The sequence below is a fragment of the Amblyomma maculatum genome, chromosome 2, assembly GCF_055883805.1.
Source record: "Amblyomma maculatum isolate TAMU_Amacu chromosome 2, ASM5588380v1, whole genome shotgun sequence".
Classification (NCBI taxonomy): domain Eukaryota; kingdom Metazoa; phylum Arthropoda; class Arachnida; order Ixodida; family Ixodidae; genus Amblyomma; species Amblyomma maculatum.
The window spans coordinates 224,915,170-224,941,021 of NC_139345.1; the positions used below are offsets into that span (position 1 = coordinate 224,915,170).

The 25,852-nt window shown below is 46.2% G+C and overlaps 1 protein-coding gene across 5 annotated transcripts in view; it reads right to left on the reverse strand.

The window, feature by feature from the left end:
- LOC146201401 (U2 small nuclear ribonucleoprotein auxiliary factor 35 kDa subunit-related protein 2-like) overlaps nt 1-25,852 on the reverse strand; it is an 86,002-nt gene that overhangs the window by 4,577 nt on the left and 55,573 nt on the right. For 2 of the 5 annotated variants that reach the window (XM_084595819.1, XM_084595821.1), the window contains 2 exons: nt 8,855-8,987; nt 3,974-4,070 (listed from right to left, as the gene is read on the reverse strand). In XM_084595819.1, coding sequence (XP_084451945.1) covers nt 3,974-4,070; nt 8,855-8,987 — 230 coding nt within the window. Of the gene's footprint in view, nt 1-1,485; nt 1,557-3,973; nt 4,071-8,854; nt 8,988-25,852 lie in introns of all 5 variants that reach the window. The other 3 variants (XM_084595822.1, XM_084595823.1, XM_084595820.1) reach the window with 3 other exon arrangements.

Genomic DNA, 25,852 nt, shown 5'->3' on the forward strand with positions numbered 1-25,852 from the left:
AACACCCGCTTCACAGCCCGCTGATTTGGCTGCACTTATATCACCTGTTCTTGCGCTGGACCAGTTTTCTGCCGACGTTTTCCTCCGCTCCATCGATGCCAGTCTTCCTGAATCTCAACGCTCTAAACTTCTCGTGCTGCTTCATCAGTTCCACTCTTCATTCGACTCTCACCAGCCTGCTTTGAGCCGCACATCAACTGTTGCCCACCACATTGACACCGGTTCCCATGCTCCTCTGCGTCAGCGCCCCTATCGAGTGTCGGCCACTGAGCGCTGAGTTATTGAAGGCCAAGTTCAAACAATGTTACAGAATGGAGTAATTGAGCCTTCTAATAGTCCCTGGTCTTCCTCTGTTGTCCTAGTGCGGAAGAAAGATGGTTCTATTCGCTTCTGCGTTGACTACCGTCGCCTAAACAAAATCATGAGGAAAGACGTCTACCCTCTTCCGCGTATAGATGATGCATTGGACTGCTTACAAGGTGCTGAACTTTTTTCTTCCCTTGATTTACGATCCGGTTACTGGCAGGTGCCCATGGCCACGGAAGATCGCCCTAAAACCGCGTTTGTCACCCTCGATGGCCTCTTTGAATTTACAGTCATGCCGTTCGGTCTCTGCAATTCTCCTGCTACATTCGAGCGTATGATGGATACAATTCTGCGTGGCCTAAAATGGAAGACGTGCCTCTGTTACCTTGACGACATCGTGGTGTTCTCGCCGGACTTTGCGACCCATCTCTCTCGACTGAAGCAGGTCTTGACATGTCTTGTGAACGCTGGTCTGCAGCTCAACTTGAAGAAGTGTCGTTTCGCTGCTCGTGAGCTGACCATTTTGGGCCACGTTGTGTCCAAAGATGGTATCTGTCCTGATCCTGCCAAACTTCGAGCTGTGACTGCATTCCCGAAACCTACTACCATCAAGCAACTGAGGAGTTTTTTGGGTTTGTGCTCATACTCTCGGCGTTTTATATGGAACTTTGCTTCCATTGTCGCCCCGCTGACTGAGCTCCTCGGCAATAACTCAGACATTTCGCTGTGGTCATCAGCATGCGACGACGCCTACAACACCTTGCGCCGCCTCCTCACAGCCCCGCCTATCCTGCGCCATTTTGACCCCCAGGCGCCAACCGAAGTGCACGCAGACGCGAGTGGTGTCTGCCTCGGAGCTGTGCTTGCTCAGCGCCCCTCTGGCTTCGGTGAGTACATAGTCGCTTACGCCAGCCGTACTCTCACCAAAGCCGAAGCGAACTACTCTGTAACGGAAAAGGAGTTCTTGGCCATTGTCTGGGCAATCACAAAGTTTCGCCCTTAACTTTACGGCCGTTCTTTTGACATAGTCACGGACCATCATGCCCTATGCTGGCTTTCATCGCTCAAGGACCCATCCGGCCGCTTGGCACGGTGGGCTCTGCGTTTGCAAGAATACGATATCTGCGTTATTTACCGATCTGGTCGCAAACATAGATGCCGATGCTTTATCTCGCTCACCGCTTCCAGCAGACCTTGCAGCCTCTCCGTCTTAGACTCCGTGGCATCTTCGATCGACGTCAGTGACATGCCTGCCGAACAATGGAAGGATCCATGGATCGGCTCTCTTATTGACTACCTTTCAAACCAATCAGCGATTACCCCTTCACGCGCCCTTCGCTGCCAAGCTTCCTACTAGAGTAAAAGCTCGTTAATTCGAACTTCACAGGACCGGGAAAAAAGTTCGAATTATCCGATGTTCGAATTATCGAATGGCCTCGAAAAAACTGGCCGAAACCGTTTGTACTACGGTAAATGTACCGTATTTAGTCGCGTAACGAACTCGTTCGCATAATGAACCCACTCAGCCCCGATTTGTGCCTACGAATCGGAAAAAAAACAACAACAACAAAAAAAAAGGCGTCAGTCGTTAGCGCGTCCCTCTGTTTCGCGCCTTCACGGTCCGCAACACATTTCTTGGCAGTGCACCAAGATGCTGCGCGGCGATAACGGCGTGTTTATCTTTTGACTTTAGCTCGGGCAGGGGAGAGAAAAGCGAACTTGGCAAAGTGCCAGCGCTTATCCGGTTGTGCAAGCCTCCTTTTCAGTACGTTCGCTTTATCATGCTATGAGCGACTTGGGCCGGCGGCGGCGTCTACTGCCACTCCAATCTTCGGAGCGAACGGTGCTAAAAGCCGGCGTCATGATCGCGGCTGACTCGCGTGCTTCCTCTGACGGCTGATGGGTGGAAGGATGGATGGCTATCGCAAAAAAAAAAAAAAAGTTTAACCCATAGTGCCAGTCCGAGATCATTGGCTGGGACCGCGCCGACAGTACTTATCCCTGTTTCCAAATTAACAGGGTTGGAATTGACGAGTATTTAGTTGATAGCTACGGAGGTTGCGCAGAAGAGAGAGCAGGCGGCCGCCGCCGCGCGGCCATGCACTGACCTTGCCGCGGCCGCGTCCCCTCCCTTCAACGCCGCCGGCCGCGCCGGTCATGGCGCCATTTAAGTTTTACCCACTCTTCCATGGTTTTACCTGGTTCCTTATTATGTCCCCGTTTTGGACGTGCGCAGCCTCTAATTGTGCCTACCGATCGCGGAGGTGTTTCTTTACTTTTTTTTTTTTCCGCGTGATGTGCGCCAAGCCGCCCAGAAGCGGCGGCGCGTAGTTCGAATTATCCGTAGCGGAACCGACTCGCGTTCGAATTAACGGGCTTTTTTATACACAGATCTCTATGAAGCTTGGCCGGACCAAGTAGTGTAGTTCAAATTATCCGAAAATTCGAATTATCGAGGTTCGAATTAACGAGCTTTCACTGTATGCCAAAGAATGCCGCCATATTGCCCGCACGTTTACGACCGACTCTCAGTGGCGCCAAAAATATCGCCAAGACACCGATCAGGAGAATGCACCACACTTTGAGCCCGGCTCACTTGTGTGGCTATGGGTTCCATCCGGTAGCCCCGGTCTCTCCACAAAGCTGATCTCAAAGTATCACGGGCCCTACCGTGTCGCCGATCGCACTTCACCAGTGAACTATATTGTTGAGCCGCTTATGCCATCATCTGATTTGCGACGCCGTGGCCGTGAGACTATACATGTTCAGCCATGATCCAATTGTACCTTCGTCCCCTTAAGTCGCCAGGATGGCTCCTTTTTCTCTGGGGGGCATTGTGAAGACGAAGATAAGCCCTTTTGGCTGGACGCTGATGAAGAGGAAGCAGTCTGTGGAATTGTGATCGCGCAGATCATCGTGCTGGTTTGATCATCGTGTGCTTCCTTGCCGACCTCGACGCCAGAAGTTTAATAAACAAGCTCACAGAATCATCAGAATCATCTGCGACTGCTTCAATCAGACAAGGAGGGAGGCTTTGTTGTGCTGGCGGAGGAAGAGTACCAGAGGAGAGCGGAAGAGGCTATCGCCAAGATCTTCAGGACAGTGAAATCTAGCGCGACTAGAGTGAAATGTAAGGCGGTGGCCATGTGCAGGGAATTAGAGCTGAACGGCTTAGCGAATAGCATTGTTGACTCCAAGTTTAATGCCCTCACTGTGTTTTTCACAGCTAAAACCCATAAGGCAGATGCACCGTTTAGGTGTATAGTAAGCGAAAACGGTACATGGCAACATGTCCTCAGTAAGTACCTGCAGAAACACCTAGGCTCTTTACAGGTCCATGACCCCTTAACTGTAAAAAACTCTTTACAGGTTGTACGGTTTCTCCAGCGCAATTCTTCTGTTGGTTATATGTTCTCTGTACATGTGGAATATTTCCACAGGTGACCACAGGATCACCTCAAAGCAGTGAATGGGATGCTTATGTTACATGTTAGGAAAGCCGCTGCTACTAGATTGCATTTCAGTTAACTCTGAGATTGAACTTGTGACAAAACGTTGAGAATAAATTTATAGCTCAGAGAGATGAACAGGAAAGGGGTGAGCATGAACGGAAATGCTTGGTGCCAGCAGATACGAGATCAAGAGATGTCAGTGTGGGTGCACTTACCGGCTGCCCTCGTGCCAGCACTCATCTGTGGGGTTGCGAAAGACGTGGAGGAAGTTGCAGCCACGTCCTTTGGGGCACGCCTGCCGGAAGAACAGCCCTGCACAAGAGACAACTAATGTGCGACAGCGCCTGTGCTCTGACAATGGAGACCGTGGCGTCTATGGTTACAAACAGCGTCGATGGTGTCTATGTAGGATCTCAATGTTGTTTGCCACTAGAACCCTAGCTAGTGAGGCTAGTTTAGCAGTGCTTTTCGAGGAACTATGCAATGGGATTTCATAGGGGTGAGGAGCCCAAATGAGGCATATACTGTACTGAAGTACTTCGTTATCGAGGTTTACCGGAGAGAAGAGAAATAAGAGTATGGTTCCTTGTCAATAAGGATATAGCATGGTAATATAGATGAAGTTTATAGCATTAAAGAGGGTGGCAGGCATCAAAATTAAGCTTAATATGCAGTATAAACTGAAGATTGTACAGGCCTATGCACCTACATGTAGTCATGACCAGGCAGTCAAAAGCTTCTACAAAGGTGTAGAATTGGCAGTGGGGAAGATGACATAGTACACTGTACTTTTTTCAAAAAGGACGAAGCGCTAACGACACATTCACATGAAGGAAGACACGTGTCTTCTTTCATGTGAATGTGTCGTTAGCGCTTCGTCCTTTTTTGAAAAATGCTGCACCAACTAGCCCAACAAAAAGTCCTTCTTGTATACTGTACTAATGGGCAATTTCAATGCCAAGGTAGGGAAAAAGCAGGCTGCACACCAGGCAGTGGGTGCCTATAACATTGGTTCTAGAAATAGCAGGGGGGAGTTACTAGTTAGTTTGAGGATCGCAATAACTTAAGAATAATGAATACCTTCTTCGGCAAACGGAAGAACCAGAGGTGGACATGTAAAAGCCCTAATGGGGTAACTAAAAATGAAATAGACTTCATAGTGTGTTCTAAACCTGGATGTAGAGGTAATTAGAAAGGTGCGATGCAGTGACCACACAATAGTAAGGTCTCGAATTAGTCTGGCTTTGAAGAGAGAATGAAACAGATAAGTAAGGAAGAAGTCTGAATCAGCGGTAAGGGGAAAAGTAGAAAGATTCAGGCTCTCGCTGCAGAATAGATATTCAGTGCTAACCGAGGAGCCAAACTAAGCCTAGAAACAATGTACAATAATTTCAGAGATATCATTACTGAGTGTGCGGCAGAATTGTTAGAGAGGATACTGGTAAACTATCTAAGGAGACGAAATATTTGATTAAGAAACGCCAAAGTATGAAAGCCTCCAACCCAACAGGACAGGATAGAACTGGCAGAGCTATCAAAGGTAATCAAGAGGTGTAGTGTCCGACATAAGGAAGTGCCTACACGCGACGATAGTGTAAAACACATTGTTGTGCAGTTCAAGTCTAGAGCAAAGAGAGAGGATGAAGGGAAGGAAAGCAAGGCTTCAGTGACTGAAATCTGGACAAATCTGATCCCATCTATGCTAATGAACATCTTTGCCCGTTCCTGAAAAAACTTGTGGGCGCAGCTATTGGTAGGAAGCACAAGCAGGGCTGGAAGTCAGTTTGGACGCTAAATGGCAAAATTTTCGCAAGAAAGTCAGATGATGCGCCGGCCATCAAGATTGAGCATGAAACGGATTTAGATAAGATTCGGTAGCTTGCAGCGTCGATAATCTTGGTGCTCTGAGAATGGAATACTTTGAAGTTTTGTAGCCGGCTGATCTTAAATTAGCCACCACACCTGACACGCTCGTTCCATGCGCAACAAGCATGACGAGATCGATGCTTCTCCTTTAAATGTAGAGTCCTAATGATATCTGAAACTTGGTGTAATCACGCATCAGACATCCCTCCAATTAAAGCATACCTTTCTGAATCGCCCCTGCTTGGTAATTTACATTGCTACAGAATTGCATTAACGGCTAACTTTGAAGTGCTCACGATAAAAACCAGTAAGGAAATCATATGTGCTGTGTCTAAATGGCAATGTCCAAGACTTTTTCACGTTTTTTGAGAGCCTAATGGATTATGTTTCTCAAAACAGTTTTGTTTTCATTTGTGGTGGTCGTTTTAATATTGACATCATGGACAAAAATAACATTTATATTTTGATACTAGGTTTCGAAAATGTTATTACCACTTCTTCAACATGTGTTACTCATTTTACCTCATCTACGCTTGATCTTCTTATCACTAATCTAAATACAGATATCCTCAGTGCAGGTACAATTGCATCAGACATAAGCGATCACTGCCCTGTCTTCATGACTTTTCCACGCCCTAGCAAAAAAAAACACTTGACCTAGGATTATTCATGATGGAAAAATACAGCGCAGAGAAGGACGAGGACAAAATGAAGACACATAGGACACACGAGCGCTGGTGTATCCTATGTGTCCTACCAGACTATTTCCGAAAGTGCTTTAGAATCCTTCAAACACGAAATTACTGCGCAGATCTATATTGGAACTCAGTGATGCTAACTCAGCCTACTCGGAATCTCTTGAAGCTTTTCTTCTTATTTACAATAAACATTTCCTTTTAAGGAAGCAAGACGATCGCGGAAAACTAGGAAACCTTGGGTGACCTCAGAGCATGTCAAGCATATCAAAGAAAAGAACGGCCTTTATCACGATTTTCTTTGTTCGCGATGCGAGGAAAAGCTCAAGGAATTTAAGACTGTGCGGAATAAATTTAATGCAACACTAAAACATGCAAAACGTTTGTACTACAAAAATCTTTTTGCTGAAACTATAGCTAATAACCCACTTGCCGTATGGAATATTGTCAATGATATTCTTGGCCGAAGGAAGCAATTAATGATGGCGAAGAGCTGTCTTGTGTGCAGATAACTTCAACGTTGTCTGAGCAAGTAATTTAGGCCCCCCAAGCATGGACACCCTGAGTCTCTCACAGAGTTTGTTTCTTGAAACGACTGACACTGAGGAGGTCTACCACACTTTCTTTAACATGAAAAGTTCTAAAGCGCTAGATCCTAATAACATACAACTAAGATCAGTTAAATTTGTAATATAGAATGCATTGCGCCTGTTTTAGCCCACATTTTTAACTAGCTCTTGAATTGGGCATTTTTCCAAATGCGATGAAAAAGGCTAGAATTACTGTGGTGCACAAAGGGGGTGATGTAAATGTTGTGAATAATTATCGGCCAATATCTATCCTCTCGATTTTTTCAAAAGGACTGGAAAAGGTTATTTTTCATAGATTTAATAGATTCCTCGATAAAAATAATGTAATAACTGACTGCCAGTATGGGTTTAGGAAGGGACGATCGACGGAATAGCCCTGCTCTCGCTAAAAGAACAGATAGTTCAAAATATAGATGCTGGTAATTTTACTCTAGGTCTGTTCATCGATGTCAGCAAAGCCTTTGACTCTGTTAACCATAGTATTTTGACAGGTAAGCTATCACAGTACGGAATAAGAGGACAGCCCCTCAATTTAATTACGTCCTATTTGAAAGACAGAGTTCAATGCGTCCATATAAATAATATTGAGCCATCTTTATTGCCTCTGCATTGTGCAGTACCGCAGGGTAGTATCCTCGGCCCGCTATTATTCAACTTATATATAAATAATATAGTACACATTACCCAGTCAGCTAAATGTGCTGATGATAGCAGCCTCCTCTTTGCCGGTAAAGATCCGAATGACTTGGTTATTCAGTGCAACGAAACTCTTAATAAACTTGCGTGATGGTCCCAGTCTAACTGCATTGTAATTAATCCTACAAAGACGAAATGTTTACTGTTTAGGCCCCGCAATAAAGCATTCACATTCCAAAATTCAATCAGCTTTATGAATGATCGCATCACAATAATACACATGTCATCTAAGCTCAGATCACCACATTAATATGTGCACTCAGTGGTCCTACTGCAGAAATATACTTTCAGAACATGTGCTATTTGCACCTCACGTAAACTACTGTACTCTTGTTTGGAGCACCACAACCAAACGAAATATTAATAAAATCAACGTGCTTCAGAAAAAAGTCTTGCGCTATGTTGCGAACGTTGGCATAGACACAACTACAAAAGACCTATTTTCGAAGTATGACATTATTCGAATCATAAACAGTTATGAATATAAATTGTTAAACCAACTCTACTTCTTTTATGCAGAATTTGTAAATTTTATTAAGCTTGCTGCATCATTACAACACCGAATAACGGATGTATGCATTAGAAACCTTCCTCTCTGGTTAGTTCCCAATTTCCGCACCCAATACAAACTTCAGTCATTAAAACCATCCCTTCTCAAAAAATACCCAAAACAGGCGTTTTCATCTATGAAAGAACTAAAAATATTCTTTTGCAATCTGTGCTAAAAAAATATGTGTCACCTTCATCTTCTCGAACTTTCTTTTATGTGCCTTGTATGATGAGTTGTTAGTTTTAGTTTGGATGTGCTTCTGTATTATAACAGTTTCTATTTTATATGCATGTGCGTTTGGTACATATTGGCTTGTATATATTTTTGTGGTTTTGATGAGAGGTTCGCATTTATTATTGTTTATATACACTGAAAACTGCGTCAAGTTGCTCAGTGCAACTTTTAGCCCAGGGGCCATTCAGGATTGCTTTGTAACTGCTCTGAAAGGAGCGCTTCAAAAGCGGGAGAATTTGAATCGCATCGATAACGGGTTATCGATGGGACTAACAGAGTTCATATTAACAGGAGGCTGCTGCAGTTGTTAGTGACACATGCAAAACAAGTAAACAGATTAACTAGGAAATGCAGTTTTTCATTCATTTCATGAGCGATTGGCAGCTGCCAGAACAGCCGTTCACGGCACAATATACCCAACAAACAAAATATTGTGCGTGCTAAAAAGTCCCTTAGGAGACGGACCTTGGAGGATAGAGTAACCTCACCACAGACTGCAGTCTTCCAGCGCTCCACGGGACTGAACTCACAGCTGACCGGGCGGCCCGCGTACCAGCGGCCATTGAGCATCGTCAGTGCACGCTGGGCCTCTTGCTCACTGCGCACAATGAAATACCAGTATTTCATGCCCTTCTTTTCACTGCTTCCAACGGAGGGTGCTGAAAATAAACAAGTGCCAAGCTGCCCTCTCTGATTGGCAACATTTGTTGATGCCAAAACCTGGGAGCTTTATGCTGCTCTGCCATCATTTCCCAGCACAACTCCCCTTGCAGGGTTCAAGACCATTTCCAGTTGCATCAGCTATCTCCCTGGTATAACTTGCAAGCGCTGCTCGTGTATTCTGTGTCCACATAGAACGCATAAATAATGCTGGACACAGGAAATTCGCTCTGCAAAGCATGCAAGCAGAAAACAACGCCGGAAAGCTTTACGCAAAAAGCATTCCATAAAAACCAGCATAATATGGACTCACATTAATGCAAGGTGTAATTTCAGGTGGTAAAAAGTGAGTGATGAAACATCAGCAGAACTATTTATTTTCTCTGCATTTCACGGTTGCCTCATGAATTGTACGCACTCCAAACTTTTGTGTCCAATGCGTGTGCCAGTGGTGGCTTGCTCCCTTTCTCGTGCTTGATTTCATGCACCATGAAAAGAACAGCTTACTTTCGCCCTGGCAATCGCAGAAGCCGCAGGATCACCTGGCTGTTATAAAACCAGTAGGCCACTTCCAGCAGGCGGCCATCATGTGCCATGCCTGTTCACCTCGCGGAAGCGCACAGCGTATGCGCCCTGGGAGTGCTCTCAGATTCAGGACTTTCGCAATTGTCGAACGGTATGTGTATCCTCTGCCTAGAGTACCTTGCTAGCAACATCTTTCTGTATAACATCTTTTTCGACATCTCTAAACACGTTCAGTATTCTGCATTTCTCAAAAGCACGTTAGACGCGCTATTTGGCTGAAAGGCATGGCCAGCATGGCTGGACAGGCCTGTGCGAAGTGTGCTCGGCATGCTTCAGGTCACGTGCGCATCACGGGTTACTGTGGTTGCGACTATCGCAGAGTCAGTATGGTCAAACCAAAACCATCAAAACAGTCCGCCGCCACTAGATAGCACCTCCTCTCGCTGGAAGCCTGATGCAGATAGTGCTGATTAACAATGAGGCCGGAACTGCGAATTTAGGCTGAAATCCTTTCGGATTCGCTCGCGACACGAGGCAGAAATCTGACATGATAGGGAGGAAAAAAACTTGTGCTATATAGAGGCTTTTACGGTAATCCCTGAATAGCATTACCATTTTGAGCACCGAGTTGAAGCATCCCATATAAGACTCAAAACTAAATTATTATAACCTCACTGTGCAGAAATACCTGCGTGAATCTACAAATAAGTTTTGGAGACAGTTAACTGCTAAAAAGTCGGTCTCCAAGGTCAGAAGAGAAAATGGTATTCTTATGAACAAGCAAGAAGTACCGAATTGTTTTAACCACTATTTCTCTAGGGTTTTTGCCAAAGATAATGACCAAACTGCAGAGCACTACTCGACATTTATCCCTTGGTCTGACGACTGAAGGAATCCTAATGCCGTTGCTTAACCTGAGAGTGACAAAGTCTATAGGTCCCAATGAAATAACAAATGTTCTTAAAAAGATGCTGAATGGATGGCTAAATACCTCTCAATAATATTCCAGAAATCGCGGTCATCTGGCTCACTCCCGGCAGACTGGCGAATAAGTAAAATAATTCCCATATTGAAAACTGGTGACCAGAAAAATGTGTTCAATTACAAGCCAATTGCACTCACGCCTAGTGCTTGTAAGATGTGCTTCATATACATTTAGAAAGTAAGAACATCAGTGATTGCCGGCACGGTTTCAGGCAAGGATAGTCAACTGTCACACAACCAATAGAAACTGTACACGATACTGGTGAAGCATTAAACCATCGAAATCATATAGATATAAAGCCACGAAATGTTCAAATCTTTATTTGTGCTTATTCGAAATACTGTGATTCTAGCGCGTGGATCGAGTCCATATTCTTTGTTTATTCATGCTCGTTGTTGCGAGATGCAGCTTGCTCATTTTCTTTGTTGCAGAAGATGCGCCTAGATATTTCTCGGAAGATTCCAGCCACTCGTGTGTTTCTACAATGTTCCAGGTTATGCTAGTCACCGTTCGCGGCTTTATCTAGTCTAAGGTCCAGCTCCCTAATGAGTCAGTCCTCGCATACGTAGAAGAATTGAAGCACCTATTTCGTCGCGTGGATCCCGACAGGCCCGAAAACAGGAAGGTGGAGTTTCTAATGAGAGGCATCAGGAACACTTTTCGCTGGTCTTGTTAAGAATCCCTCAGAGATCAACAGCTGAGTATTCAGGAAGCATCCACCATGTAGAGGACCCCTGACTCCCGAGCCCAGCAGTAGAATCGTCCAACTCACATCTTACCCATCCACACCAATGAAACGTCTCTGGGCAACAACAACCTGCGGGATATCATCCGAGAGGAACTCCACCGGTTGCTGCCATCATTTTTTTTTCTCAAGCAATGGCTCCAATGACACCAACGCAAGAAAAACCAGCAATGAACTATACTGCCTCATTACGTCATCCTGCACTTCGACGTGGCCTTCCAAGCCCTCGCTGCTACCGTTTTCTTCCCAAGGCCGCCCCTTGGCCCCTGCCCACTAAGCCTGACTGAGGCTGATAAAACTTTATTCACAATAAGTGGGAGGAATAGGGGAAGTCAGTTAGCGTGCCGCAGGCCGTGGAGACTTTTGACAATGCCGGCCCATTCGAAGGCCTTGAACTGAATGCCAGGGTAATCGCTGGACCTTAGCTTGTCCCAAGCTTCTTTAGAGGGATCAGGTAAGAGTTCTGAGGGAGGCTTATGGGCTTTGCATGCCCAGATCATATGCTCGAAGTTGTCTTTCTCCCCGCAAAACCGGCAGAAGGGGTTCATATCCTTATTTATGAATTTTGATATGTGCCGTATACACGCGTGTAATGGCCGCACCCCGAACTTTAGAAAGAAAATTGGGAAAAGAAACTTTTTAAAAGCCGCACCATGAGTTTCAGGAAGTTGGGCAGTGCCGTCTTACTGTGCGGTGCAAGAAATACGGAACGTTTTGTGGTTACTGCCGCCAGGTGGGGCCTAAAAATCAAGTGAAAGCCAAAATGAAGCGTAAGGTTAGAAGTAGAATTGCCAATAAGAATTAAGAACAAAATATTTGAGGAAAAAAAGAAGTCGAACATGGGGGCAGCGGCCACCACCTCCGTTACAAAGGGGGCGCTCCTAGCCGCAGCGATGCCTGCCTGTTACAAAGGGTGAGGCCAGCAAATTCAATCCAATCCAATCCAAGTCTGTTTGCTCCTCCGTTTTACAGCCATTTCCTCGATCGCCCGAAGGATATCATGTGCGATCTCGCAATCGGAACGCATCGCTGCCCTGATTTGTTCTGCGCTCGTGAGCTGAAGATTTTCTTTTTCCTTGATGGGAAAATATGTTAGTTATACCGCTCACTTTAAGCTGAAAGTGATTCACTACACGAAAGAAGAAGGAAAAAGAGCGGCTGGACGAAAGTTCGGCGTTGACGAAAAATGTGTATGGCGATGGTGCTCCCAAGAAGATGCCCTCAGGAAAACAAATGTTCAGAGGCGCGCTTTCCGAGGGAAGCATAGCATGTTTCCGGAAGTTGAAGACTCACTTCTCGAGTACGTGACGGAGACGCGGCGCAATGGCTTTGCTGTTTCGGCTGGACGGTACGGAGGATAACCTCATCTGGGACAAGAACGAGCCTGAAGTCCCGATGGGTTCAGAGGAGGAGGAGGACGACGACGAGGAGTGATGTTTTGGACATGGGACAAGCATGAAATCACGACGAGTTTAGTGGAGGAGGACGAGGAGTTTTTTGACAATAATAAAGGCAGGTACCAACGCAAATAATTTTTTTCGCTGTCTTTTTTCTCATGTAATCGCCGCACCCCGATTTTCACCCCAATCTCGGAAAAAAAAGTGCGGCCATTACACGCATGTATACGGTAGTTTGGATTGGGGAGGGTCCCCGTCTGTAGCTGTCTCCATATTACTTGTTGTCTGGTCAGTGTTTTATGGGGTGGCGGGAGTGTTCTTCTCATTGCTTTGTAATGTGCAGTGAGTTCGTGGTATGATACGGCTGGTTCACCGAAAGGTTCCGGTTCTTGATTTTGCGCCACCGCTCGGCCGGCTAATTCTCGAGCGTATTGTTGGGCAGCATCATTTCCCGGATTCCCCGCATGAGCTGGGTCCATATTAATTCGATATCTCTCTCGAGAGGAGATTCTCTCATTTCATTGAGTATTTGTGAGGCGGGTTTGGAGACTCTACCTCTAGCAAAGTTACAGATTGCCAGTTTGGAGTAGCTTACTATGGTTGTTGCATTAGTAAAAGCGATGACCGCGGCGATGGTGGCCTCCTCCGCCACTAAGGGTCTGGATGTGGAAACAGTCTTCGCCATAACGAGTCTCGCTGGGTTAGTGTTGGGCTGTGTGACTCCACATATCGAATATTTGCTAGGGTCTTCAGCGTCTTCTGCGGTGTCGACGTAGATGACATCCTGTAACCAGCTCAGGGTTTTGTGCAGGCTCTTAGCTCGTGCTTTTCTTCGGCCTTGATGGGCATAGGGGTTCATGTTCCAATGTTCCAAGGAAGAAGTTTGATGGTGATCCTCTTTCGGATATCGCGTGGAATAGTTTGAGGGAGGTCTTGTAGGGGTTCGCCCTCAATACCTAATCTTTCAAGTATTGTCCTACCGGCGGGCGTGCTGGATAGGCACTTTATTTGGACAGTTCGTTGTGCTTCTTTGAGTTCCTCGTAGGTATTGTGGACCCCGAGTTTGAGAAGCTCTTCGTTGGGAGTCGAGCGAACCAGGCCCATTGCTGTTTTGTAAGCCATTCTATTGATGACGTCGATTCTCTCAACTTCGTTTCTTTGGAGTTTTAAGTACAGGAGGGAGTATGTAATCCTGCTTATGATGAAGGCGTCTATGAGTTTGAAGAGGTCGTGTTCTTTCATGCCTCGTTTTCTATTAGATTCTTTGTCTGGCTGTTTGGTGAACCGCCCATTTCAGTTTGTTGATTGCTGGCGTGTTTCCAGAGTTTGTTTGTAGCCTGAGCCCCAGGATCTTGATCTCTTGAACCTCTGTTACTTCCACATACTGTATAATGACTGTCGTCAAGGGCGCATTTAATTTGCCTTTATGAAACACTATAAGCTCCTATTTTTCAGGGGAGCATTCTAGGCCCGCTCTCCTGGCCTCTTTATCGATGACGTCTGCAGCTGCTTGAAGAGCGGCCTCGATTCCATCATGAAAGCCCTTAGTTGCCACACTGTAATATTGTCCGTGTAGAGGCTGTGCTGTACTCCTGGTATTTTGACGAGTCTATCCGGGATCTTGATTAATGCCAGATTAAAGGGGAACGGAGAGAGAACAGCCCCTGAGGGGTGCCTCGTGTTTCCCAGCTTTATCGAGTCGGATTTCAATTTGCCCACGTGCGGTTCCTCCGAGTTCTCACTCAGAAAGGCCTTGATGTATTTGTAAGCCTTTTGTCCAGGGTTAATTTCGGTTAGGTGCTCTAGTATAGTATAATGGGAGACATTGTCAAATGCTTTCTTTAGGTCGATAGCCAGAATAGCCTGCGTATTTACCTTTTTAGATCTGTTAATGATGTCATGTGACAGTTGAAGCATGACATCCTGTGTAGAAAGCCCCCTTCTAAGCCCACCATGGTGTGTGGTAGAAGCGAGTATTCTTTGGCATAGTCCTGCAGTCTATTAAGCACAACATGCTCCATTAGCTTGCCTAAGCATGAAGTAAGCGAGATTGGCCTTAGGTTATCGAGGTTTATCATCTTGTTAGGTTTTGGAATAAAAATCATCTTGGTGTGCTTCCAGAATTGGGGTATGCTACCACTCTCCCAGCACTCATTTAGGTAATCCGTGAGCGCTGTGACCGACTTTAGGTCTAGGTTCCGCAGCCCCCCCCCCCCCCATCTTATTATTGATTTTATCTGGTCCAGGTGCAGATTTTGTCTTGAGTTGAGACAGTGCGGCACAGATCTTTGCGTCCGAGAAAGACTCATAAAGGTTTGGGTTGTCGCGTCCCATGTAGTCCGGGTACAAATCTCCATCTTTGCTGCAGTTTACATATTTATCTTGAAGTGACGATAACAATTGTTCACCGCTTCCGGGATATGCATGGATGATCTGGTCTATAGCGTTACTGTTGACTGTCTTGGACTGGGCTGGATCAAGAAGTTGGCGGAGAAGGTTCCACGTGTTCTTGTTTCCAAGCTGCCCGTTAAGTTCGTCGCATATCTGATACCGGTTCTGGCGTGTAAGGTTAATGGCGTGTTCTTCAATTTCCTTCTCAAGTCGTGCAATGCGTAACTTGACCTTCTGATTAATTCTCTGCTTTTTCCATTTCTTCATAAGCGCGTGTCTGGCTTCCCACATGTGTGCTAGCCTGGAGTCTATGATGGTTTGCTCCCCGTCCGTTTCTATGCTACTGGTGTGCTTAAGGGCATCTACGCATATATCGTGGACCCATTTCTCCAAGTCAGAGATGCTGCACGTCGCATTACTCTCCCTGTCTTTCCTGAATTTATCCCAGTCGAAGTGCTTACAGGAGTTCCATACCCTCTTATTACGTGAGTTGGCTTGTATTGCAATGACGAGAATGTAGTGGTTGCTGTTAAGGTCTTCCCCAGTATTAAGCCATGTGGGATTGATCGCATTTCGAGCTAGTGACAGATCAGGATTAGTGTCCCTTGATATACTGTTGCCAGTTCTCATGGGTTTGGTAGTATCATTCAGTAGCGTGAGGCCCAGCTCCTGAATCTTTCCTAGTATTGCTGTGCCTTTACCATTAGTCTTCGGGTAACTCCATTCAGAACTGGTATCAGATATGCGACGAACTTAACGGGCAGCTTAGAAACAAAAACACGTGGAACCTTCAAGTCCCCAACTATGATAAGCTGATTCCTTCTGGCTTTTCTCACAATTTTGTCTAGGAGTTTACTTCTTTCCTGGGTGTGATCCTTGGGAGAGACATTGAGGACGTAGGTGCTCCGCTGTCTCTTCTCGACGGGAATCATTTCAACAAGCGTATGATCTAGGTTTACGTCCTCAATTTCATGCTGCACATAGCTGATGTCCCTTTTGACCAGTACAGTCGTTGCTGGATATCTGCGGCTAGTTCGCAGTTGCGTAATGGTAACATAGCCTGAAAGAGTAGCCACTCTGGAGGGTTGGTTTGACAGTGGTGTTCTAGATGTGGATCTGTAGGTTGGCCTTCTTGCGTACCCCCTACAGTTCCACTGCCAGACTAATTATTTTCCGTTTGGCGGAATCCGTGTTTTACTTTGGCTTGTCCCCTCCGCGCCGGATGGAGATACGGTAATTTGCTGCTGCCCCATCACGCCATGCAGTACCGATCCTAAGTGCTTAATCTGCTGATCCGTGCTCTCAAGCGCAATCTTAAGTTCTCGCAGAATCTGGGTGGCCTCCTGCTGCCAACGTCCAAGGCCAGCAATGGAGTTCTGACACTTTGCTCTTCTATCTCATTCCTTCTTTTAGAGAGCGGGACTTTTGGGGCACTCCCCTGGGAGCATTCTTCAATCTTTTTCTTAGCGGTAGGGGTCTCCTCCTCCTCATTGGGCGCCGGTCTCTTAGTGGCGAGACGTAATCTGTTTCCATGGGTGGGTTATCTGAAGTTTGCGTCACTAGCTCTTTTTGAGATTTTTCACTTTTGAGGAATTGAATGAGCTTTGTTTGTTTTTCTACCAATTTTTCTAGTTTACCTATGCGTGAAAGAAGCCTCTCAATAACTCTTGCCTGACCCCTCACCTTATCATCGTTGTCTTCTCTCTTCCAGGAGATGGTCTTGTCACCCACGACGTTCCAGACATTCTTGGAGTTCCTCTTTTGGCTGGGGTCCCTTGACCTACGTGCGGAATCGCTCCTGCTTTGGTTGGACTTGCTCCTATGCCTTTGCAGAGGCGGAAAAGAAGATGAGGAGTCTCTCTGGTAGCCAGCTGCGTTCCGGATCTATGGTCTTCCTCTTGGCTGTTGGGAATTGTCAGTGTCGGTCTTCTTGGCGCTTGTCTCTGACCCACCCACTGACCCAGATTTCAACCCTCCTTCTGGTGTTCTGTCTTTGACAAAGCGGAACTTACAGTTGCTGCTGCCTGTACTGTGGGGCCCTTTGCATACAATGCATTGGGCCTTACAGGTCAGTTTTTGGTCTTCCGGGGGTGGTGGGTGGTTATCTCCGCAACGGTGGCATGTCACTTTTTTAGTTAGGGGACATACGTCCTGTCTATGTCCTGTTCTTCTACAGTTGAAGCATGCTTCCACCCTGTTGAGAAACAGAGCCATTTTATGTAGGACTCCCGGATACCGGAGCACTCTGGGAAGCGTCGTACTAGCCACGATGACAACAATGTGGTTGGATTTCCCATACCGTCTTGCGGATATAACATCAACATCCTGGTTCATGTGTCTGTAGTTGAATCTCAGCTGCTCGTCCAATTCCCCGCTGTATTCATTGTGTACTATGCCCTTGACAGAGAGATCCGGAGCTGGTACGTAGGTTTTGACAGGGTACTTCTTTCTGTTGAGGGTAAAGGCCACTACTTTCCTATAGGCTTCTCCACGAGCACTGCTTGGGGTGCTGATAGTAATCGTTTGGTTGACTGGGTGTCGCTGGGCAATATCTTCTTCGAACACTCCGGTGTCCTTGATGCCAGCTGCGCTGCCAATCGCCTGAAGTAGAGTGGCCCCTCCTTTGAGAGGGGAGTCGATCAAAACTTGCGGTCTGAAGACAACCTTGAAATGATCGGTAGGCAGCTGTGGGAGCTGGATCTTCTTCATGAATGGCGCCCTAGCCTACGAACGACCTTCAAGCCCCAGGAAATGCGACGCCTGGAGGATACTCCGTCTTTGTCCGCACAGGCGAATCAGCCTCCGAGGTTTTGGCATCGACACCCCACGACCCCATCCTGGCAAGAGACCACAGGAAATCGTCTTTCTGCACAGGGAGAAGCACACATCGTAAACCCGTCTATTCCACTCACCATCACCATTCGGGGCCCGCTCTGCGTCGCCGGGCCAAAGCTACGTACTAAGAAGGTCCCCTAACCCCCATAGGGGAAACTGAAGATAGCGACCTTTGGAGGTGAGATTGCTCAACGGCGAAAAGACAAACATCCTCCACTGACGACAATGAGTAACTATGACGCAGCCAGTGCACCGCCACTCCACACGACATCTAAGACCAACGGACCAGAGTTGAATCTGACACCGCAAGTGACAATGGTGTGCCCCAGCCGGTACCACAGTACACAACAGAGCCAAGATCGAACACCGAGACAAGCATGTAATGCAAGGACGCGAACAAGTGACCTTGACTACCGACGGTCGCATGGTTACTGCCTTAGTCGACACCGGACCTGACTATTCCATCATCAGCGGACCATTTGCCGCCCAGCTCAAGAAAGTGACTTGGGATGGCCCACTAATCTGCACCGCTGGTGGAAAATGCACCGCAAGAGTGATACTAAAACGGTAGCACTTATCCTACCTGCTTCATGGTCCTACAGAACTGCTTGCGGAACGTGATTTTGGGCATGAATTTTCTCAGCGAACATAAGGTGATCATCTGCTTTCGTTCAAAGCTCATAAAGTTTTTGACGGACAACGCCATGCCCCATACGACGAATTCGATGCAACGCGTAGCTTTAAACGTCCTCAATGAAAAATTGACCATGCTGCCCCGATCAAGTGTCATAGCATGCATGGGTAATGCAGACATTAAAACCGCCGAAGGCGTCATCAAAGGAAACACCCAGTTGCTCTTGGAACGAGGTCTCCGCATCACAAGAGGCACCGCCAATTTCTGGAGAGGACAAGCTCAGGTGCTGGTCATGAGCTTCAGCAAAGAATACCGGCATCTTAACAAGGGCATGACGATTGCTTTTCTCGATAAATTAGCGGACATCCAAGTCTTCACCCTCCTTGACCAGCCCAGAGATCAGCTCCACATTCGACAAACTCAGCACTACCCCAGAGAAGACGCAACCAGATTCGCACTCTTTTTGAAAGCTACAGCGAGTTCTTTTCGTCAGCGTCAAAGGTGCGACAAACTCCGTTGGCAAAGCATCGCATTATCACAGACGAATATGCCAGACCTTTGTGCCAAAGCCCTTATCATGTATCACCGCGAGAATACCAAGCCACCCAGCAAGTCGATGAAATGCTTCCTGACGACGTCATTCAGCCATCAAAAAGCCCCAGGGCGACTCCAGTCGTTCTGGTGAAGACGGAACACTTCGTTTCTGCGTCGATTATCACGGCTTGAAAATCCCATGTAAAAGTATAGGAAAGCTGCGTTGTATATCGAACTCGATTTCACCGGTCGTTCAATATATCGAACTACGTGCCACGCATTGGACGGTGCGCCTTCCCCAAAGACGATCACATCACCCTCGGCCATTTGCCGCATGACGTTTTCAAGCCACGCGCGGAAGTAATGAGAGGGCACAGTTCGGCGACGGCTGGTTTAGAGCAACACCGCGCCCTTTCTCCAAACACACGCGCATCTGTGGTGATGGCTGCCGCGCGCCAGCATGTGACGTTTGCAAAGTCATGTGCATGAACGAACGAGAGGGAGCCAATGAAGCCGTGGTGTTTGGGAGTGGGGAAAAACGCGATAAAGCGAAGCGCAACAATATGCCTACTCTTCTGCCCAGCTTTATCTCTCCGCTTCCTCTCTTTCCCGGTCTTCGTTTGCAGCAGCACGAACTACGCATACACGGACAAGCCAGCTCACCCCGTGGAAGACGCTTTCTCCAGTGTGTATTGAGAATGCTCTGCGCGCGGCGGCTGATGTGCGATGCGCGTCTCGTATCATCATGCTTAACGTGCGTAAGCTACGGCTGTTGCGGACGTTAAGAAGCGGCAATTCTTAGTTCTCCTTTTCTTTGGGGGAGTCATTCATTCTTGCCGTCGTGCTCAATGTGTGGCGTAGTGTATGCCATATGCCGGCTGCGGACGGTAAGAAGCAGCAGTTGGAAAAAAAGGGGGGGGGGGAGCAAAAGTGGGGGCTTGGTTCATTATGCGAGTGAATTGAGTTGTTGCCATTTGACTCTGCGCACTCCAAGACCATCAAGAGAGGGATAGCGTTAATGTGCTTGGAATCTGCTCTCCGAAAGTTGTGCCCACATCAGATTTTAAAATAACAGCGCGAAGGACGACGACGAAGATAGAAGGACACAAACACAGCGCTGACTGACAACTGATTTAATTCCAGAAGTTAGCAAGTATATATACATGCCTTGATGCGTGACAGAAAAACAGATAAAACAGATGCAATGCGCATGCCGAAACCAAAGCCAATTATCTCTTTTTACGCATTGCCAGGAACGCAAGCTCTTTGTCTGATAACGCAAGGGAAGGAGTGCTAATGCATCGGTCCCCAAGCTCCAAAATTCTTTCAGCTTCAATAATTTCTCTTGTGGTGCGGTCTTTATTTTTCTGGTAAGATTTGCATTTATCGAAAAGGGGTTTACATTCTGTTTTACGTTGCTTAGTGCATGTGAGGCAGTGAAGAGGCAGGTTACGGTCCTTGGAATTTTCCACATCCTTTTTATGTTCTCTTAATCTTTCATTAAGGCATCGCCCCGTTTGCCCTACATAAACTTTCCCACATGACAGAGGAATCTCGTAACTGGTTCCTCAGTACATTCAACAAATCTGTTCTTATGTTTAGTTTTGCAAACACCAGTTGGCTTGGACACAGGATGACTGACGCGACTGAGCATTGACAGCTTACACGGAACTGAGAAGGCTACTCGTACCTGAGAACGTTGTGCTATCTTTTTTAGATTATGCGACAGGGTATGAATGTAAGGGATTACAACTGTCTTTTTCTGCTTGTTCAAGTCATTAGGTTGTTGGTTATTTTTGTTTTTCCGTTCCTGCCTTAGCAAGCCTTCAGCAATGGAAACCAGCATACGGATCGGGTAGCCAACGGCCGCTAATCTCGCGGTTTCCGTTGCTGAAGGCTTGCTAAGGCAGGAACGGAAGAACAAAAATAACCAACAACCTGATGACTTGAACAAGCAGAAAAAGACAGTTGTAATCCCTTACATTCATACCCTGTCGCATAATCTAAAAAAGATAGCACAACGTTCTCAGGTACGAGTAGCCTTCTCAGCTCCGTGTAAGCTGTCAATGCTCAGTCGCGTCAGTCATCCTGTGTCCGAGCCAACTGGTGCTAGCAAAACTAAACATAAGAACAGATTTGTTGAATGTACTGAGGAACTAGTTTACGAGATTCCTCTGTCATGTGGGAAAGTTTATGTAGGGCAAACGGGGCGATGCCTTAATCAAAGATTAAGAGAACATAAAAAGGATGTGGAAAATTCCAAGGACCGTAACCTGCCTCTTCACTGCCTCACATGCACTAAGCAACGTAAAACAGAATGTAAACCCCTTTTCGATAAATGCAAATCTTACCAGAAAAATAAAGACCGCACCACAAGAGAAATTATTGAAGCTGAAAGAATTTTGGAGCTTGGGGACCGATGCATTAGCACTCCTTCCCTTGCGTTATCGGACAAAGAGCTTGCGTTCCTGGCAATGCGTAAAAAGAGATAATTGGCTTTGGTTTCGGCATGCGCATTGCATCTGTTTTATCTGTTTTTCTGTCGCGCATCAAGGCATGTATATATGCTTGCTAACTTCTGGAATTAAATCAGTTGTCAGTCAGCGCTGTGTTTGTGTCCTTCTATCTTCGTCGTCGTCCTTCGCGCTGTTATTTTAAAATGTATTACCAACTAGCCGGCACCTCAACGCTTGTTAACCACGTCAGATGTCTCAGAGTTTTGACCATCAGATAAGCAGACTTCTGGCTGCAGGGTTACCCTGGTCGATTCTAACAGCCGTCGCCGAGGCCATGCTTCAGAAGTGCAACCGTGGACTGGAACAAACAACGGCTGACGCTCAACATAAGGCCCCTAGGCCTGAGGTTATACCATACATTCACAAAATGTCGCATAACCTCAAAAACGTCGCTGGCAGGCATGGTGTACGTGTATTGTTCTCGGCACCCAGAAAGCTGGGGAAGCTTTGCCCACGCATTTGTAATGCCAAAAAACGCGAGTGCCTGAAGAAGCATGATAAGCCGTTTGTTAAATGTTCCACTGGAGTGGTTTATTCCATTCCCATGTCATGTGGAAAGTATTACGTAGGCCGAACTGGACGTTGTGTCAACCATTGCCTGGGGGAGCATGCCCGAAAATTAAAAAATAATGAAGACAATTATAAGCATCTTGTTGCTCACGTCAGTAAATGTCACGCATGTGTGGCCCGGTTTGAGGAGATGAAGGCTCCTGGCAAAAGTAAAAACAGGATAGCACGGATTAGCCGGGAAGCCTATCTCATTAATAAACTTGGTAACGAATGCATTAGCGAACCCTCGTTGTCTCTGTTCACGGCTGAGATTGACTTTTTCAACGTTACTATCTTATGACTCTGGCAAAAGTGTCTTTTCAAGCGTAACACACGCCCACCCGCACCTGCGTCTTGATTTCCTGGCTTTTACCTTGTGATTCTTTATTTATTTCTTTTTTCATTGTTATTAGCTTTCGATTCATTATCTTCCACCCTTCGGCCTATATATGATGCTGCCTTCCACGAATAAACTCAGTTGATAGTTAGCGCTTGTGTGTGTAAGTCTCGCCTTTCTTGTCCTTGTCTTTGTTCGCGCTAAAAAACCCCCTACATCAAGATGAACTACCAACTTGCCCAGCAGGACATTTTAATGACCATTTCATCTTCTTGATTTACATTAGAATGTCAGTGACTTGAGCTATTTCTCTGACCCACTCTGCACGTTTCCTATCTCTTAATGCTATCGCCAACATTTTTCTTTCTATAGCCCTCTGCGTTGTCCTCAACATAAGTAGAACCCTCTTTGTTAGCTTCCACATTTCAGCCCCATAGGTGAGTACAGGTAAAATGCAATTGTTGTATACTTTCCTCTTGAGCAATACCGGTAAGCTGCTTGTCATAACCTGGGAGTGCTTGCCAAATGCACTCCACCCCAGTCTTATTCTCCTTGTTATTTCCCTTTCATGGTCCGGATCTGCAGTTACTACCTGTCCTAAATAGATACATTCGCCTACTACTCCAGTGCTTCGCTACCTAATGTAAACTGCTGTTCCTTCCCGAGGCTGTTGAACATTACCTTAGTCTTCTGCATATTGATTTTCAAGCCTACTGTTTTATTTTTTCTGTCTAGGTCATCAATCATTCTTTGCAATTCATCCCCTGAGTTACTTAGCAAGGCAATGTCATCAGCAAATCGCAGATTAATACCTCCATCTACCCATATCCCTAACTGCTCCCATTCCAAGTCTCTGAATACTTTCTCTAAGCAAGCTGTGAATATTACTGGGGAGGTTGTGTCTCCTTGCCTAACACCTTGCTTTCTTTATAGAAATTTTGTTACTTTCTTTATGCAGAACTATGGTTGCTGTGCACCCTCTATATATCTTCCAGCCCTTTCACGTACGGCTCGTCTACACCCTGATTTCGCAATGCCTGTATGATCGCCAAGGTTTCTACTCAGTCAAAGGCTTTTTCTTAATGAATGCTATGTATAAGGGCTGCTTATATTCCGAGCATTTTTCTATCACCTGGTTGATGGTACGTATATGATGAATAGTAGAGTATCCTTTCCGAAAACCTGCTTGATCTTTTGCTTGGTTGCAGTCTAAAGTTGCCCTGATTCTATCAGCGATTACTTTGGTATATACCTTATACGTAACAGACAGTGAGCTGATTGGTCTGTAATTTTTCAAGTCCTTAGCATCCCCTTTCTTATGAATTAAGATAATGTTTGCGTCCTTCCATGTTTCCAGTATCGTCGATGGCACCAGACATTGCGTATACAGGGTGACCAGTTTTTCCAGCACAATATCCCCCCTGTTCTTTAACAAATCTATAGTTACCTGATCCCTTCCAGCTGCTTTCCCCCTTTTCATAGTTTCTAATGCTTTCTTAACGTCGTCCTTCATCCCTGGCGGAACGCCTGACTGCATTTGCCTACCGCCAATCTCATTATTTCGAGATTTTGTTGGCTGCTGTAGACATCAGTATAGAAATCCTCGGCTACTTTGACTATCTTGTCCATATTCGTGATGACATTGCCCGCCTTGTCTCTTAGCGCATACATCTGATTTTTGCCTATGCCCAATTTCTTCTTCATCGCTTTGAGGCTTCCCTCGTTCTTTACAGCATGCTCAATTTTATCCATGTTATACTTCCTTATATCGGCCACTTTGCCAATATATATATATATATATATATATATATAAGGACTCGGGGGGGGGGGGGTGTAGCGCACGCGCACGGGTCAGTCGCAGTGGCAGAAGCGCGGCAGAGGCTCATGCCATGACGAGGCATGCCAGTCACATGCCTGTCAGCCGTTGCATGGCCGGACTCAAGCAGCGGCAGAGGCGATGCTTGAGTCTGGCCATGGCCGTTCATGACCTCCGAGATCACCGCGAGGCGGGGGTGTGATCTCGAAAGGGATAAGTTGTTGGCGGTAGTTTTTATTGCCACCGCTAAATGATGTGGCACGTGAAAGCACGGGCAATTTAAACAAATTTCTGCGGCGGGCGATTCGATTAAAGAATTGCACTTCTGACGTTTTTCCGGCTCTTTTATGCATTTTTTGTTGTTTAAATGCAAAAAACTGCTTCGTTATAACCAATCTGGCATCAAATATTGAAAAGTTTCTTTCGCTATACAGAAAGAACTCCCATAGAAATAAGCCATAGACCAACCAAACTGATTTTATTTTGTTTTATCTGATAATTCGCTATATCTGTGTTCGTTATAGCGAGGTTCGACTACTATTTACCGCTGTTTTATCACCTTGAACCTCCTTCCAGCAGTTGGCCTCGTGCTCCGCTGCTCAAGTTTATTTTGATCACTCTTGTACGCCGTCCATCATTGCGTCATGGATGATTCTAGCATCGTTCCTTTTTGTTACCACCCGGTCACAAACGTGATGAACAAAATTTTCAGAAGCGAAGCACGTATATGCATTAAATTTCTTTTCATCGCCTTCGACAGCAGAAAATGACAGCAAAGCGTTCAACCAGGGGCATGATGAGAGATTGTCGGCTTAAGTACAGTGGTTGAGCGTTTTGAGGCATTGTTCATGGCCTCACGAATGAGGAAACAATGGCAGCGGCACTTCCCGACCCTCATAAACATGCCCTTTTATCTTGTCCGCTTATTTTTAAGTTAAAATGCTCCTTTCACTAAATTAGCGGTCAGAAACGCCTGCCCTTATCCGTTCATTTCGTGCTGCTGGAAGCAACAACATCGCTCTCAGTAACTCCTCGTTGCCCGGGGGACAGATCTGCCCGGCCGCTGGCGTTGTTATGAGGCGAAAAGAAATTTGTTAAGTTCTTCACTTTATTCATCACAAACGCTTCGATCGGGACTTTATTATTACATTATTTCTACACGACCCTCTTCAGTTCAGCTGTCCCTTCAGTCCTCGTTAATTCGTGGCACCTAAAAACAGAAGAGTGCTCAGGATGTCGCTCACGAATTCTGCAGAGCACTATGCTAGACCGTGATGCCCATCTGTCAAGCCGACGGGCCTCTTGGGGAACTATTTCGCCAGAACAGTCCAGCTGCCAGAACCATGACACAGTCGTCCCAGATGTAAAAGAAATATCTCCCAGAGTGGGTTGCTTTGCATTGCTTCCATGTTGTTCACATATACATGAGAGCAACAAGGAAGCAATGCGAGAGGTCATCCGTGACTGCCCAATTACCGTAATGGTAGACGAGTCTCCTGACCTACGAGGACACCCTGCGTTTGCTGTGCTCACCACGTT